The sequence below is a fragment of the Amborella trichopoda genome, chromosome 13, assembly GCF_054954075.1.
Source record: "Amborella trichopoda isolate Santa Cruz 75 chromosome 13, AtrichopodaSantaCruz75HAP2 v2.0, whole genome shotgun sequence".
NCBI classification, from domain to species: Eukaryota; Viridiplantae; Streptophyta; class Magnoliopsida; order Amborellales; family Amborellaceae; genus Amborella; species Amborella trichopoda.
The window spans coordinates 26,082,764-26,098,975 of record NC_142348.1 but is presented as its reverse complement, the minus strand read 5'-3'; the positions used below and the strand labels follow the sequence as shown (position 1 = coordinate 26,098,975).

The following is a 16,212-nucleotide window of genomic DNA, read 5'->3' as shown; positions in this document are numbered from 1 at the left end:
CAATTTCTAAAAAATCCTGTCAAATTGACCTGCTCAAGGCCCCCACACACCTCTTATAATTACAATTCAATGTTCAAAGACATTACATGTCCATAAAATGATTAAAATGACCTATATATTCTAACTTAAACTTAAATTTTGTAATAACATTTCTGTCCATGTGAACAGTACTTGTGAACATTACTCATCAATAGTACTTGTGAATAGTACTCATGAAATATATAAAAAAACTCTAAAAACCCTAGAATTCTTGAAAAACTGGGAACCCCCTAGAAATAAATCCTAAACTAGGATTATATTATACATCTTTTGAAATTGAATAAAAATAAAAACTAAGGATAATTTGCCCTCGCTCACACTACCACCTAAACCCTTATATGCTTGTGATCAACAACGCTGACTCTTATATTTAAAATGCCGATGCATACTCAGAAGCTGATGATGTCATCAAACCGTATGGAGAAGTGTTGATCATGTCTTTGTGTGTCGATACGTGTCTAAGTGTCGACATGTGAACACTGCTTTAAAGGCTTTGAAAGCATGTAAAAACTCATGCTTAAAGTGATATTGTACTCTAGTGGGAGTGTATTCCATAATGGATCAAAGTGGCATATCTTGCTATGCCTGTTGACTCAACTGGGTTGGACGGTCCAGGCCCAGGGGTGAGGTCTAAAACCATAAAGCAGGACCATATAGGGCTTGTAAGGTTATCGCTCATTGAGGTTGGCAAGATGCCTAGGGTCGATTAGCTAGGAGATGGCTAGTCGTTTGTGTGCAGTTGGTGGCTCATGAGGGCGACGGCTAAATACTCAACATTATCACTATACAATATATATACATGAGAATTGCATCTATGGGAAGCGACCCATCACGGTAATATGTGTACATGTGCTGAAGAGAGCCCCCCTGCACCATTGCAATATTGTCCACATGTCTATGTGAGGCATCACTTGTCCTTCAAGAGGAACATGTGATCAACACACTAGACTCGTTTTCCCTTTATTTATTGGCCAATTTTATGGATCAAGCATGAGCCTATGCGACTGATTGTGGATCATGGGTTCTATTGAGTTGGTTTGGGAACATAGATTGCACTAGCATAGGTGGAGTGTTGTAGTAATTCACATAATTCTGACCTGATGGGTCCAATTCCTTTTAATCATGTTTCTTTATGTATCAGAAAATCTGTGAATTACAAAAGTGAATTTTTAGAGTGCATGATATATTTTATTTTGCATCATGAATTTTTTAATTCTAAGTAAATGCGTCTTTCAGCATTAAAAAATTCAGGGACATGTTAAAAATACTTAGAGGGTATTGAAAATTTGTCGAGGGCACCTAAAATGTCTAGGACCCATGTGGGGCCTAGTGGCCATGGCCGACATGTGGGAGGGCTTGTTACGTGTGGGGTGTGGGGCCCACTAGGGCCCCATAGGTCCACAAGCCCATCTATCTTCTCTTTCTTTCTCTTGGTTGACTAGGTCAACCTAGCTAGATGATTGGATGGTTCTAAAAGTTGTTTCCAAATTTAGGAAACCTGGGATAGATGTTCTAGAAGATCTAGAATTCTTCTAGATGATTTATAATAAGGATACACCAAGCCTTATAGATAAACATCTTATCTTTTTGGATTAGAAGAGAATGGCTCCAGGGTACTACGGGATAAGGGTTCTAGATCCTTCTTTCTACTATGATGGCTGATATAGGAAATGGAGGGCTTAGATTAAAAACCTCTCTTCATCCCATAGATCATCAGAGATTAAATTAGTTGTTCAGATTGAATACCAAATAAGATGGCAAACCCAAGCCCAAACAACAATATAATTAGGGGGTCCTACTCCCTCAATTAAGCACATTAGATAACTCTCTCTCTTGCGTGCCCCTCTCTTCACTCTCTTCTCTCTATCCTCTTCTCTCTCTACCTTCCTAGGGTGGCAAGCACCACCTAGAACAGTCTAGGGTGGCTCATGCCATGTATGACATTGTACGGTGGCACACCCCTACAAAGATATGACTATGGTGGGACACCCCACCTAACCCTGGATTTACTTATTCTTTTTGGGTAATCTCTTGTACCCTAACTAGTATTAGGTTTTCCATAAGTACTTCTCATCTTAAGCGGATTTGGCAACGATCGAGATCAGTGTGCTATTGAGCTTGGGTGACTGGAGTGGGGGCATACCAAAGTCCTTTGGAGGTGATCCAGAGGCAACGTGTTCTAGTAGAAAGCTTCCTTTATTCTTGATTCAATTTAGTTTTGTAATATATTTTTCTTTTATGAATAAAAGGTTGGTTTTAATTGCAGAGGATCCTTTGATTGTAGGAGGGTTCATTTTATCATTTTGAATTGTAAGTGGCTCATGTAATCTACCGATATAATTGCTTTAATTTTTTTGAATATGTATATTGTGAGATTGAAAGTAGGACTATGTGACTCGGGCAAGTGTCTATCGATTAACAATTTTCCATTCTTTTCTCTATTTTCACCACCTGGATCTTACAAGTGTCCAAATACAATATATGAATCAATAAAAACACAAAGAATACCAAAGACTCTCACTTGCTTGCCATAAAAAAAAAAAAAACTCATACAATACATAAATCTAAAAAATTACATACACTTTGAATAAAATCAAGAGAGCAGGAAACATGACAAACCGCATACTTTGCCTAAGGTTACCCCTAAGGACTTCATACACCTCACACTGGGTCTCCTCCACCGATGGGAAGCTTTGGGTAGAAACCCTTCAAGAATATGAGAGAATGTGGGACAACTATGGGACCTTTTCTTCACAATCTCTGTGTGCGGGACGTGCCCCTCTAGATCTCTACAATGGTTGGGGCATGACCCTTCTTTTGGCTAAGAAAGAGATTTTTTGAGATGTTGAGAGAAAGAGGGATGAGAAAGAGAGGGAGTTAGGTCAAGGTGTGGAGTGATATGGTCTCCCATAGAGATCTTTTATAGTTTTGTAGTTAGGGTTAGAGTTTCTAAGCTTTAGCCATATTAATGGAGATTTGATTTAGACCATTGATCCTAGGAGACCTATGGGGTGAGAGATCTTAGCCATATCATCCATAGATCAACCATCATGATTTTATAGGTGTTAGAACCTTATCCGTCAGCTTTCTTAACCTAATCCATCAAATATTTAGTGTAGAGAAAAATCAATTCACTTTCTTTTTAGTTTCTTCAAATCTATACACATACCTCTTTGAAAAGTCGAATAATCTTTATTTCAAAACCTTTCTATTTTATTTCAATTTGATTGAGTAGTATATTATTCTTGCCCTCAATATAGAAGGTGTTAGCTATATGTGGGGCATGCCACTTTATGGGGCTCTAGTGGGCCCCATGCACCTCCCCACATGATCTTAATTGGTGGGGTCCATGAAAAATAATGGGCCCCCATATGTATAAGTAATTTGAAAACTATTAAAATGATTTTTAAAAAAAATTTACAATTTTATTTTTCTCTCAAAATAATTAGAGATCTGAAAATTCAGTTTTGGCCTATTTTATAAATTTGTTTGGAAAAAATAAAATATCCAGAGACTTCTAAAAATTCATCTTAATTATCAAAAAAATATTTATAGTCGAAAATACTGAGGCATTCCATCTTCTACTAGGGACCATGAACCACACTCACTTTCTCAAACTGACTCAAGAGTTCCTATGACCCATAGTCCATCACGAGGGTTCATGATTGGTCTACCAAAGTCAGCCAATAGGTGAGGGGATACAATCCTCATTTATGGATTATAGGTTCCCCCTTAGGGACTAGCTTAGGTCACACCGCTTTTGCACACATATTGCAATTGGTGCATAGGGGGCTATTTCTCTTACATATACACACATCACCTTCAATGGTGCTTTGCTTCCCGATATGGCTATTATGTATACATGCCGTGTGAAGATTTATAATGAGGCTTGGCCCTTGTCCCTTCAGGCCCACCAATCACACACAAGGGTCACACAGTCCCTTGGCTAACTACCTTGGGCAACTCCGACTTCATTAAGGGGTAACCCTGCTAACCCTTCTCGGTTGTGCTCTATGCTCAGGTAACTTAAGGTTTTAGTACTCAACTGGCCTAGCTCATCAAGTTTAGTTTGAGTCTTGGCATCAATGTTGCCAACTTCGGTCCCTCTGGACCATAATCCTTTGGTTCCTCTGGATTGTACTCCCATTGGAGTTATCATATCACTATAATCATAGTTTTACATGCTCTCGTAAGGCCTTTAAATAGCCACATAACCCCAATAGAGATGGGGAGATTGGGGAAGATGTCGTACATAGAATTTGAGCCGAGTGGGCGAAGTGCAGATGTACAACCTGTGTTTTATGTGATTGCCGCATACCAATGGAGCTGAAGGGGAAGTTCTATACGACAGTTGTGAGATCAACTTAGCTTTATGGGACGGATTACGAAATGTTGGGTGGTCAAGAAATAACATATCTATAGGATGAGTGTAGCTGAGATGAAAATGTTGAGATGGATGAGTCGCAAGATAAAAAAGGATATAATTTAGAATAGATACATTTGAGAGAAGTTAGGGGTTGCTCCAATAGGCAACAAGATAAGGGAAAGTAGACTTAAGTCGGCTGGCCATGTGCAGTGTAGATCCAATACAACATTGGTTAGGAAGTGCGATTTGGTTCAAATGGAAGGCTCTAAAAGGGCAAGGGAAAAGCTCAAAAGGACATAGATAGAAGTAGTGAGAAACGATATGGGAACTTATGGTCTCATTGTGGGTATGACCATTGATTTATATTATATATAATATAATATAATATAATATAATATAATATAATATATAATATATAATATATAATATATAATATATAATATATAATATATAATGCATAATATATATATTATATTATATATATTAGATATAATATATATAATGGGCTTGCCTAATGGGCCAAGTGTCTTAGGCAGGAGAGTTCTCGATTGTTTGATGTCTTTAGCAATGTTATAAAGTCTTTTCCAGTGAATAAATCTTCAGCTCAACATACTCTTCATTCCTGAATTTTTGAATTGAGGAGCTCCTATGAAACAGTTCAATGTGGTTTTATGCAAAATGTGATTTTACACTGATGGGAATGAAGTTTGATAAGTACCAGACTGAATGCATTCTTTAATGACAATTGCTTCAGTTTTGATTCTAAGATACAATATGAAATTGGTATAGTGCTGTTTTGCATATATCCGTCTGGTTAGCAGAGTCATCGATGTGATCGACTCTATTCAGGAAGCCTTTAAGGAGTCATTTTAATGAGTTAGTGATTACGAACGCTTTGAAATAATGCGGATGAAACGCGTTGTTTTTATATCCAGATGAGTTGCCACCGCTTGCGGGAGGACCAGTTTCGATGATGACATCAAATGCTTGTCTAACAAGAGGATGCTAACATACAGTAGACCAAATCACAGGTCAACATTGATTGGGAGGAAGGTGTCCTTCATGGGCTAGGCTCTGGATTTCAGTTTTTGAACTAGTGAAATGACAGTGTATCGGAGTTCTGTGTACTTTCTAGGAGAGCTTGTAATGTCTTGACAATACATTGCTAATGTTGCTTTGGAGTTGCCATTTAACACTAGATTTAGAGTAATTTATTAGAATTATAGATCTTTGTTATCGGAGGCAAAGCAGCATTTGTTTGCATAGGAGATTGGCTGTGTCACTTCTACGATTTAGATGAAGTGTAACTATACTATGTAACTGAACTCCTATATTCAATGATTTTGCTTTGATACTCATTGTATTTCTTCAATGCCACATTCTAATGTATATCTTACATTATTTTCCAATGGTTTTAGAAGTTGGCTTGAGGCTTTTTTTATTTCTATTCATTCAATTTCACTTTATATACATGTCAAAGTCATTGTTTGAACATAAAACTTGGGAGATTTATCAATAGTGATCTGATCCAAATCGCTTAAATCACTCTGAATGGATCATCCTAGTCATTCTGGTTAGTGTGAAGGAAATTGTCCAACTGGTCTATAGTACATGATTGACAAGAAAATATCTATGTTAGTCTGATGGCTAAGAGTATTTAACAAGTCGAAGCTCAGTTTGTTTACACCCCTAGTTTTCACCAGCATCGACAGATTATATACTGCATACTAGCTGCTCTACGGCGAGAACTCAGGCTTAACAGTTGACAGATGATTGTTTAAAGTTTGCTGGGTACCTCTAATGGATTCTAGATGGACTAATCAGGGCCATATTGCAATGGTGGTTCCTTTGGAGCTTCTTAATAATATCATTCTCCAATGTAACTGGATTGAAAAAAAAACTCTCATTGATAAATGAGTATAATGGTGACTAGACCATTAAAAGATCACCCAGAGTATCACCCTCTACAATAGGATCACTATCATACACTGTAATGGAAAGTGGAAACTCCTCCGTAAACTGATATTTGGTGATACTCCACGAGATCTTCCAATCGTTGTTCATCAACCAAAAGCTTGTGCTCGTTCATCATTCCTTTATTGAGGACATCGACTAATTAAATATCCTTGGATATGTGGAGAAGATAAATGGCATTAGCAATATGATGATAAATGACATGGTAATCAATGTATTATGTGTATCACTTGTTCATGAAACACAGAGTTGTTCTGATCTGAATGGCGTTGGTGTTATCTTCAAAAAAAGGTGTTGAGCAATATTTTAAAAATCGCCAATAGAGATCGAGAATCTCCCATCCAGCTCAGGATAGGAGGGTGACTGGGCTGATTCCCTTGTGGAGCTAGGAGGGAATCGGCCCTAAACAGAGAGATTAGGGCCTATTCTCAGTTCCGTGAGGGTGTCAGCCCTAAATAGAGTGATTAGAGCCGATTCCCATTTCCCTGAGGGAATCGTTCCTAATCTCTATGCTCAACCGAAATTCCCATGCTTAAATATGTAACTGTTTTTGATGATTTAACCTCTAAATCATCAAATAAACATATTCCCTATGGATTCGTACAACTTCTTCTCTTATTTTTTTTCTCGCTGTTTTTTTTGGCTGAATTGCTAATTTAGCTGATCTAGATCGGTGTAGTGAGGGGCCGATCCACCCAGAGAATCCTCGTTTTAGAACACTGCTCTTGAGGATGCCAACTCAATAAGAAGTTCATGGAGTATCACAAAATTGTATGAGCTCATATGGTAGATGATATGCTTTAGTATTTACCTAAATATGATAGTTTTGAAGCATCTCCTGTTTCTTACTCTAGAGCTTCGTATTTTACTTAAATATGATAGTTTTGAAACATCTCATGTTTCTTGGCTAAAGAGGAGCTGAAAAAACATAGCATGCCATCTTCTATCTCCTAATGCATTGAGGTCTTGTGGAGTTGGCATTTACCTATGCTGTCAACTCAATGCAAGATGATAATCAAAACCATATTCCATGTTCAACTGTTTTCCTGCATATGTGGTCACTTGTAAACTGTCTAATGTGGGTAACATGAACTTGTTAAGTCAGGTGGCAGAGACGTAAATAAGGTGTACCTGCGTTCCATTGGAATATCCATTGGATTAGCCTCCTCATCCATTAGACTAGAGGTCTTTGCAAATCTGCCTTTATCTAAGGTATCTACACGAGATGATGTTCCAACTGTTTTTAATAGTAACGAAATGGATAATCCACAGCTTTTATCACTCTTACACTGTCAATATGTGCAACACTTTGTTTGGTCAAGTGGCACAGACATAAATAAGATATACCCACTCTTCCATTGGATCATCCGTTGGATTATCCTACTCCGGGAACAACTAAATGTTTAATTTGAGGGTTTATCTGCCCTCTTATTTTTCATAGGATGTGCCCTTCCCAGGACATTGAGAAATTGTTTGCTGAGCTGCAAATAACGTCATGGAGACCATGTAGTCTCTATACCAAAAATTCTGCATCTAACCCATTGTATGCATATGAATCGATGACTGCAAACGGCATTTGATGAGAATCATGTTAAATCATCTGCTATACCTGAAGTTCATCTACATAGACGAACGGAACAAATCAATCTTGACATTTGTCAGGCAAATAAACTTAGAATGATTGCCTTCAATGTCTTTGAATAAGTGGAACCTTGATTTTGGACTCTGTTGAGGGCCATAAATGGCCTTACAAAGATGACATATGAAGGAGTTGTCCCAGGAGGTGAGCACGTGTATCTCCTTTTTTTCGTGGATCAGTAATCTTTATGTCTTTTCTTTGGCGATGTTGTTTTCTGTGTCTCTGCATGCAGTTATCTGTAAAGAACACATCCTTTATGTTCATTGGGACACCCTTTTCTTGGTTGCAGTAGCAAACGTCTCTAAGCGATCCCATTCTGGAGTGCCCTAATGCCACATGTCTACTTGCCTTATGACATTCTAAAGATTCATCTGACTGAGGTTTCACCTTATAAACATAGCTACTCCTGATTACATTTTTGAAGAGGAAACAAGTCCCTTGTTCTGTTTTGATGTGGTGCATTAAGCTTTTCGTCCATAGCCATATGCTTACATGTGGGTAGGTGCTTCTGGGTTCATGAAAAGAATCATGGAAAGCAAGTCTTGTTGAAGAACAAATCATGTGGAACAAAGATGGAGAAAATGAACATTATAAGGACAATTTGCTCGAATTTCCCACAAATTCGAATTAGACACCAAGATAATTTCTCAGGATAGTTTACTCTTGATCCTGTTTAGTCACATATGATGGACGACATCCCAATTATAAACTTGCGGAGTGCTACCTGAACTTGATCATATCTCTCTTTTTATTGATTAAGCCTTCTTCTCAATTCCTCCCAAATATTTTAGAAACAATAGTATGTTATATGTGGTCCCATGGAGAAACTGATACATTTTGATTGCTCTTTGGCTATTCTCAGTGGTATGAGATTATGGAACTCATGCAACCTATACACATTGTTGTGGTAGATTCTGTTAGGGCCATTTAACTGTTTTATGTCAGGTTGCTCTCCTCTGTTGTGGCTGAGTTTGCTGAGAGCTTGCAGATCTTGTTTACAGCTGTGGTGCCTGTGATTCTTGAATGTTCAGTCTAAAAATTAGGTAAATAAAAGTTGGCCAATTTAGGGATGTGTAGAATTGAGTTGTGGGATTGGAGTTGAGCGCTTGAATTGTGTCTTCTATGACCAGTTTTTTTTTTTGTTTGCTTGTCTGCATAATCTATATCATTTTGATGAGTCATTACATTGTCAGGAGAAAAGTGGAAGAAAATATGTACAACGGCTTTTACTGCTATGACTTCAATGTTCTAGGAGGTAGGGTGTCAGGGGTAACGTGGGGGCTGTCAAGCAGTAGTTTCTAAAATAGCTCTCTCTGGTCTTTGTTAGACGACCAATTGCCATTGTAGATCCTGAATGTCTGTAAATGCTGCAGATTAGTATGTCCAAAGCCTCTAATTTAAGATATTATGGGCTTTAGTTTTAAAGGATTAAGAAATATTTTTTTCTTGTCATTTATGATGCCTATACTAAGTTTATATAAATATAGATTTAAAACCTTTATGGCAGAGGTTTTTTAGTTTATTAAAACTGATATTTCCTTATTTTCTGACCAGAAAGGCCATGGCGTACCTGATCATATTGTCCAAGGGGTTAGAGATTTATCACATGAGTTTTTTGGTCTTCCATATGAAGAAAAATTGAAGATCAAGATGTCTGCTTCCTCTGGGTACAGGTCTGGTTGTCCTTTTGACATCTGACAAATTTTCATATTAGAGTTTCCACTGAGTGCATTTTGGGAGCTTTACTCCTTGCTTCTGGCATTAATGAAAAGCACGCCATTCCATGCAGAGGATATCAAGTAATGGGGGAGAATATAACCCAAGGGAAACCGGATATGCATGAAGCTATTGATGTATGTGCTTCATAAACTTCTTGCTGTTCTATTCGTGTTTCTTTGTAGTAATGTTGTCAAATATGTTCCTTGTCGAAAACCATATTTAGATTAGTTAGCCAAAAAAGAAAACCATTTTTAGATTGAGATGGCATATTTCTCGAGGTACATAAATAATATTTTCAGATGTCAGAGATTGTGGTTCGAGCATTGAGGAAACCTCCTCCTTTGGTAACAGGCTTACAAGGAGGTAGAACCTGGTAGGTATGGAGATCGTGCTGCACCTTTGGAAGGATCAAACTTATGGTAATGATTTTAGATCATTGTTTATTTCCTTTATTTGATTGCACAGAGGTGTATGCCTATGTGCTCAATACATTAATGGCTGCTTTTTTGCATCCTTGTTGATTGATTATGCATGTGCATAAATGCATTTTTGTGAATGTGGCCAAATAGGATTATGTGCTTTGGAGTGTTTCCTGCATTTGGTTTGCTTACAAAAAAGAAAAAGTATGTAGTTTACGATGCTCATAAATGCATGTGCATGCGGGCATTTTTGTGAATGTGGCCAAATATGATTATGTGCATTGGAGTGTTTCCTGCATTTGGTTTGCTTACAAAAAAAAAAAAGTATTTAGTTTACCATGCTCATATGCGCTACTTGTGTATAACAATGGGGAGGTATTGGGTAGATTTGCTTGATAAGGTCTACGTTAATGTATGAATTTTTGTCCATTGTATCAGGGCGTACTTACGTACTTTTCTTGTATTTGTAAGATTAGTTTTTCAAACACACATGTATATCTAAACACTATAATGGATGATTATGGGTCATCAGATTCTCAGTCTTTTATGTATCCTAGGTGATGATCTTGGAGCTTATGGTTTGGTGTAGGGTATGTCTCATGCTATTATTTCGTTCTGTTCTTCTGTATCTAGTACCTAGTCATGAAATCTGATATTGCTATCCATCTAATTTGCAAAACATAAAGTTACCATCATGATGAAATCTGATATCGCTATCCAGATAATTACGCACTGTTGATTGGACTTGGAATCATACCAAGTTTGGGTGGGCTTCACATTAAGTAATTTTACAGCTGCCATTTTCTTGGACAGATGCCCACCTCCACGCATTTGTTTCTTTGATATACTATGTGGCACGTCTATGTATGGGACAAAGGATCTCATGATTCAATCCTTCATCTAACACTGTTATGCTAATTATCTGGTGATTCTTCTCATAATGAGTTAATGCATCTGTGCAAGGCGCATAACCCAGTTTTTTCCCCTTATCTTTTCTAACTGATGGTTGGTGCAAGACCTGGTTTTCTAGCCTGTTTCCGGTTTCAGATTTGAGAATGCGTGAGTCTTGATCAATTTGCATTGTTCCAACTATTTACACTTGTAGGTTGTGTTGATTTTGGAAGATATAACTATTCGGACTGCAGTGATATCCATTCCTGCACTAGTTTAGTTCAATAGTTCTTTTGATTGGACAATGTCAGCAAATTGCTTCTCATGGTTGCTCAAATCTATGTATCTGATTATACCAGTGCTACACATACGTGGGAAATTCAACAAGTTTTGGACTCTTGAGAACATACTTAGAGAAGCTAGTTATGCAAAAATGCTTGAATGTTAATTAGAAATGCCAGATTTAAGGTTTGCATATCTCAACAAATGTAGGCTATGGGTGTTATAGTGCTTGAGGCCTGGGATTGGGGCACTTGGCTTGATGGTTATAGTGTTGAGAGAGTCAAAATACAACACAGTAGTATGTTGGAATTCAAAAAGTACAAGAAAGATCAAGATCTAGGAAGAGAGAAAATTGGAGAGATAAATGAGAGAGAGGGAGAGAGAGTCACATAAGGAAGAAGTGAGGAAAAATGAGCTAAAGTAGTGTCCTCTTAGACACCCACGCCCCACTTACATACTTTTTTTAAGTGCTATCAATTTGATATTTTACTGAATAAACCTATCGACACCCAACAATCCTTTTGCTAGTTGGAAACTTAGTGAGCTTCCATATATCATTCAAGTTGAGTGCATTCATTTCCTCTTTCATTGCTGTCTTCCACCCAGTATAAGAATGTGTTTCCTAATGAGACTTATAAGTAGATGATATAGCTAACGCAAAACTTTGATAGGATGGAGACAAATCTGTAAAGGAAATAAGATGAACAATGGGATGTTGAGTACAAGACCCTATACCTTTATGGATGGAAATAGATACATTATCATCACCTGACACACAATGCAAGTTAGAAGCAAGAAGTGGATCTGTAGGCAAAGATGATTGAGTGGTTGGCTGAATTGATGGAGGGTGTCCATCCTGCATTTTCTTCGCGTGTAAAACCTTTTTGGGCTGCTACTAAGGGACATCATGATGTGTAGAAGTAATAGGTTCAGCAGGGTCAGATACTTAGGGTGACGAAGTATCAATAGAAATAGGAAGAGTAACTGTAGAAGATGAGAACTTTGAAACTTCTTCAAGAGCAGGATAAAAGAAATTTATGTGAAGCATGCGATCGCTTCTAAAAAATAACGTGTATTTTTAGAAAAGGTAACATCAACACAATCAAATTTCTTTATATTCTTCTCTTGAAAGTTCAACACTCACTGACAGCTTCTAGATGATTATGAGTTCCATTAAAAAAAACATCATCACTCTCAGATGTGTATGTAATGTGATTTGCCTAAGCAGGCTTCTCAACCTTATCCCAACTCTTATGAACTGTATGATTTGTATGCACATATTGTGTGCACTTTCAAGTTCCACACCCCAGCTTCCATGACCTCAACCAGGGCCTCTTCTCGAGCCTCGATGCTGCGAAAGGAGCTTAGGAAATTAAATCCGGCCTTCTCTCGATCTTAAACAAGCAAAAATTTGACAATAATGGAGGAAATAAGGTGGTTGTAAATCAATTCATGGGAAGAAACACTGTTTTTCTTCATTAGAAAAAACCTCTTTACATAAGAATACCAAAGTCCCCCCTCTAATTGGGACGTCTCTCCTCTTAAATACAAAATAAAAAAAAAACTTAAAGAAAAGGTCTCTCTTTACGTATCTCTCTATCTGTCTCTCTCTCTCTCTCTCTTCATTTCATGTGATCGCCCATGAATCTCCCCCTAAGACCCATCACTCCCAATAATGTAGGAGTTACTCTTTACCTCTCTCTAACATCCCCATCGTTTAGGAATCCCCACCATATGTCCACTCGCCACTCTAGAAATCCCTTTAAAATAGGATACACCATCAATTCCCTCAAATAAAGGACCCATCTCCCTAATCCAATCCTACTTTTATGGAGCTCAATGTGACCCTCAAGTTATTCCCAACAAGCCAAGAACCCCACATTAATCCTTGAAGTAAAAAATATTACTAATCACTACCCTTACCCACAATAATAAATAAAATTCCATTTCTAACCCCAATGCCATAATTCCTAAAAATTAACCCCAAATAAAGATAAAAAAGTCTACCTAAGTCTTTAAAAAGTAATTTAAGAAAAATAAAAAAATAAAAAATAAACATCTCGAATGCAATTTTCACCATACTCCCCAGGTTGAAAAAAAAATTCGACTCGAGTTTTTGCTGTTGCATCTTCACCCTCCCTTAGTCGATTGTGAAGCCCTATGTCTCACACAATTGTTTTTTGTGAAGCATGAGACTAAACAATTGGGATGCACGTTCTATGGTCATCCTTTTGGCATATATAGCGGGCAGCACATTGTTGACTGAGAGTTTGAAGTCAAATGCCTTCACTGAAGAAGAAGAAGCATCACTTCCAATCGAAGAAGATTGACTTCGCATCAAGGAAGTCTTCTCCCAAGTGTGGTCCAAATCCACCAGAGAATAGAACTAGAGTGCTATTTCAGAAAGATCCTTTTGCCCTCTGAAACTCCATCACATATGGTTGAACCTCTGTGGCCAATTCTCTTAATACCCATTATGTCATCCTTTTCCATCTCAACATTTGAATGCACAATAAGAAGAGAATTCATCGTAATCAAGCTAAAACCAAGTTCCAACTTTTGCACTGTGCACAAATTTACTTCCCATAAATGAGCCCTTTGAGGCAATTACAAGCTTTGATATGAACTACAAGAGAGTTCTCATTGGAATCAAACCCAGTTTTGCACATCTCTGTTGAAGCTTTGACCAAAATAATATCTTCACCATCTCTAAGCTTTCAAGAGAAACAAGAATAGGCTTAAAAAACTGGGAAAGCCTTCAAGTGTTATTTGCACTAGAAGGAGCTACTCCAGAATAAGTTTGTCCAATAGCCATGATCCTGAAACCACCTTTCCCCAAGGAGCTATGGGTTCATTCTTTCGCCTAGAACCATGGTCATCCCCATGAACAAAACCAAAGTCATCAAATACAGAAACTCCATGTTCTTGTAAAAGAAAATTAGCAAGGGTCTTCTCATGATATGAGGCCTCTTCAACTTTATCTCTGCTCATAGGTTTGTTTCTTCTTTCGCTGGTTTACCCTCTTAAAGGAAGTACTAATCGAGCCATGCTAGCAATGCTGCAACATAGGGTAGAATGAAACTGATTGTCACCAACACCACCAAAACTACCACTTTATGGATTGGAATGAGGGACACCAATGACCAAATTAAGCCATTCCCAACACTCGTAGGAAAATAGAACTTCAACATCCATTTGAGTGCACATCTTTATTGCAGAAGAAGGGAACAGGTTGACAACTGAAAATCGGGTGAGGAAAGGCAGATTGAATGCAAGTAATGCTAATGTAAATGGATTTGCATCCTTTTAATAGTGAAGAGTCAGCATTGCCAATCATCAGCACAGTCCTGCAGCAAATTATCATCTTCGCCATATTTTAAACATGTTGAGTCAACAACAATAACCATTATATCCCATACTAGATGATGTTGCTGGACCCACACTTCAAAGTTACCACACCAATCATGAAATGGTTCCAAATAACGATCGAGCCATCCAAATTCATCCCAACCATTTCCCACATCATGGTTAGATCTGTCCCTCACCTCGTCTCATTGGCAGACTTCGACGCTATGGTTGCTTATAGCTTACAGAATCCCGGGGATACAGGGTGCAACGCCTTATCAAAGGCCGTCTCCTTCATACATTGACCAGTTGCTTGCGCCGCCGAATGTTGTGCTTCGAGAGAAGCAAGAAGGACAACATTCGAAAAATTTCCTTCGGTTTTATTACTTTTTTCTTCCTAGCCACAGGACCACAAGAACATTGAGGAGATTCACGCAATGCTGCAACTAGGATGCTTAGACGTTTGGATGCAATATACAAGTCCATCTTTGGAGACTTTAGGGGAAGAAGAGACTTTTTTTGAGGGATCTTGTCGAAGTCCTCACCCTCAAGGGACTGTTTGTGATTCGGATGCTGAGGATTTTGTACGGACCTCGTTAGTCAGAATCAGGCCTATCTGGCAATTGAGTGCCATGGTGAAGGGCATTGTTCCCATTTGGTGTGGGTTTTTTTATCTTGGATGGACAACAAAAGAGCCTTTGGTCTGTCTTGACTGGCAGGGTACCTCAGTTTATCGAGGTGACTGGATTTGGGTATAACCCCTACCCACTGTTAGCAGTCTTGCGTAACAGGCCCAAAGTCATGGCTGACTTAGCCTTCTTTGGGCGTCTTTGGTTTGTCGGAGTGACTTTCTTGTTTGTTTGTTTTGGATGGTCTGCTAAAGAGCCTTTTGTCGGCACTCTTCTACGTCGTGCACCAGTTATTCCTTGGCAGGTAGGGTACCTCAGTTTAGTGAGTTGACGGGCTTTGGGTATAACCCGTACCCACTGTTAGCAGTTTCACGTAACAGGTCCAAAGTCATGGCTGACTTAGCCTTCTTGGGGTGTCTCCAGCATCTTTGAAGTGCGTTTAGTAACCTCCTGGGAATGATGCTCTTCTTCATGAGACTTGTCTTGCTGTCTTGGCGAATCTTCTGTCTTTTGAGTCCTTTTCGTAAAGGGGCTCAGGCCGTCGGAATGTTTTCCTTGAAGCTCGTGTTTTTAGGGTCCTGGTATTGTGATACCAGGGATTTTTTTCTTTGAAATGCGGGCTCAAGCCACTTGTGGAGGCGAGTGCTGCATCAACCTGTTTATTGGTCCAAGCATCCTTTGCGGATTTTCACGTGAACTTGGGAAGCGGCGCCGTAGAGACGGTTTTCACCAACTTCCTTTTATTTGGGGCTCTTTTACCCATGACTGTTTACTTATGGTGCCCTTTTGGGGTTTTCACCTTGCCTTGGTTTTTGTTTTTACCGACTCTTTTACTCATGGTTTCATGACCATGCTCGTCTGTCATTTTTACTCATGGCGTTCCCTTGTCTAGGTATGCACCATTGCCAT

General features: G+C 38.5%; 1 protein-coding gene across 13 annotated transcripts in view; it reads left to right on the top strand.

The window, feature by feature from the left end:
* Positions 1-16,212, top strand: part of LOC18445021 (homoarginine-6-hydroxylase 2-ODD-233) — a 79,138-nt gene that overhangs the window by 15,077 nt on the left and 47,849 nt on the right. For 8 of the 13 annotated variants that reach the window (XR_016048590.1, XR_016048589.1, XR_016048592.1 and 5 more), the window contains 3 exons: positions 9,573-9,691; positions 9,808-9,871; positions 10,089-10,156. Coding sequence is in view for 9 of the 13 variants with exons in the window: in XM_006855167.4 (XP_006855229.2) it covers positions 9,573-9,691; positions 9,808-9,871; positions 10,089-10,156 (251 nt within the window). In the remaining 4 variants the exon portion in view is untranslated. The remainder of the gene's footprint in view (positions 1-9,572; positions 9,692-9,807; positions 9,872-10,088; positions 10,157-16,212) is intronic. The other 5 variants (XR_016048591.1, XM_088857069.1, XM_088857072.1 and 2 more) reach the window with 1 other exon arrangement.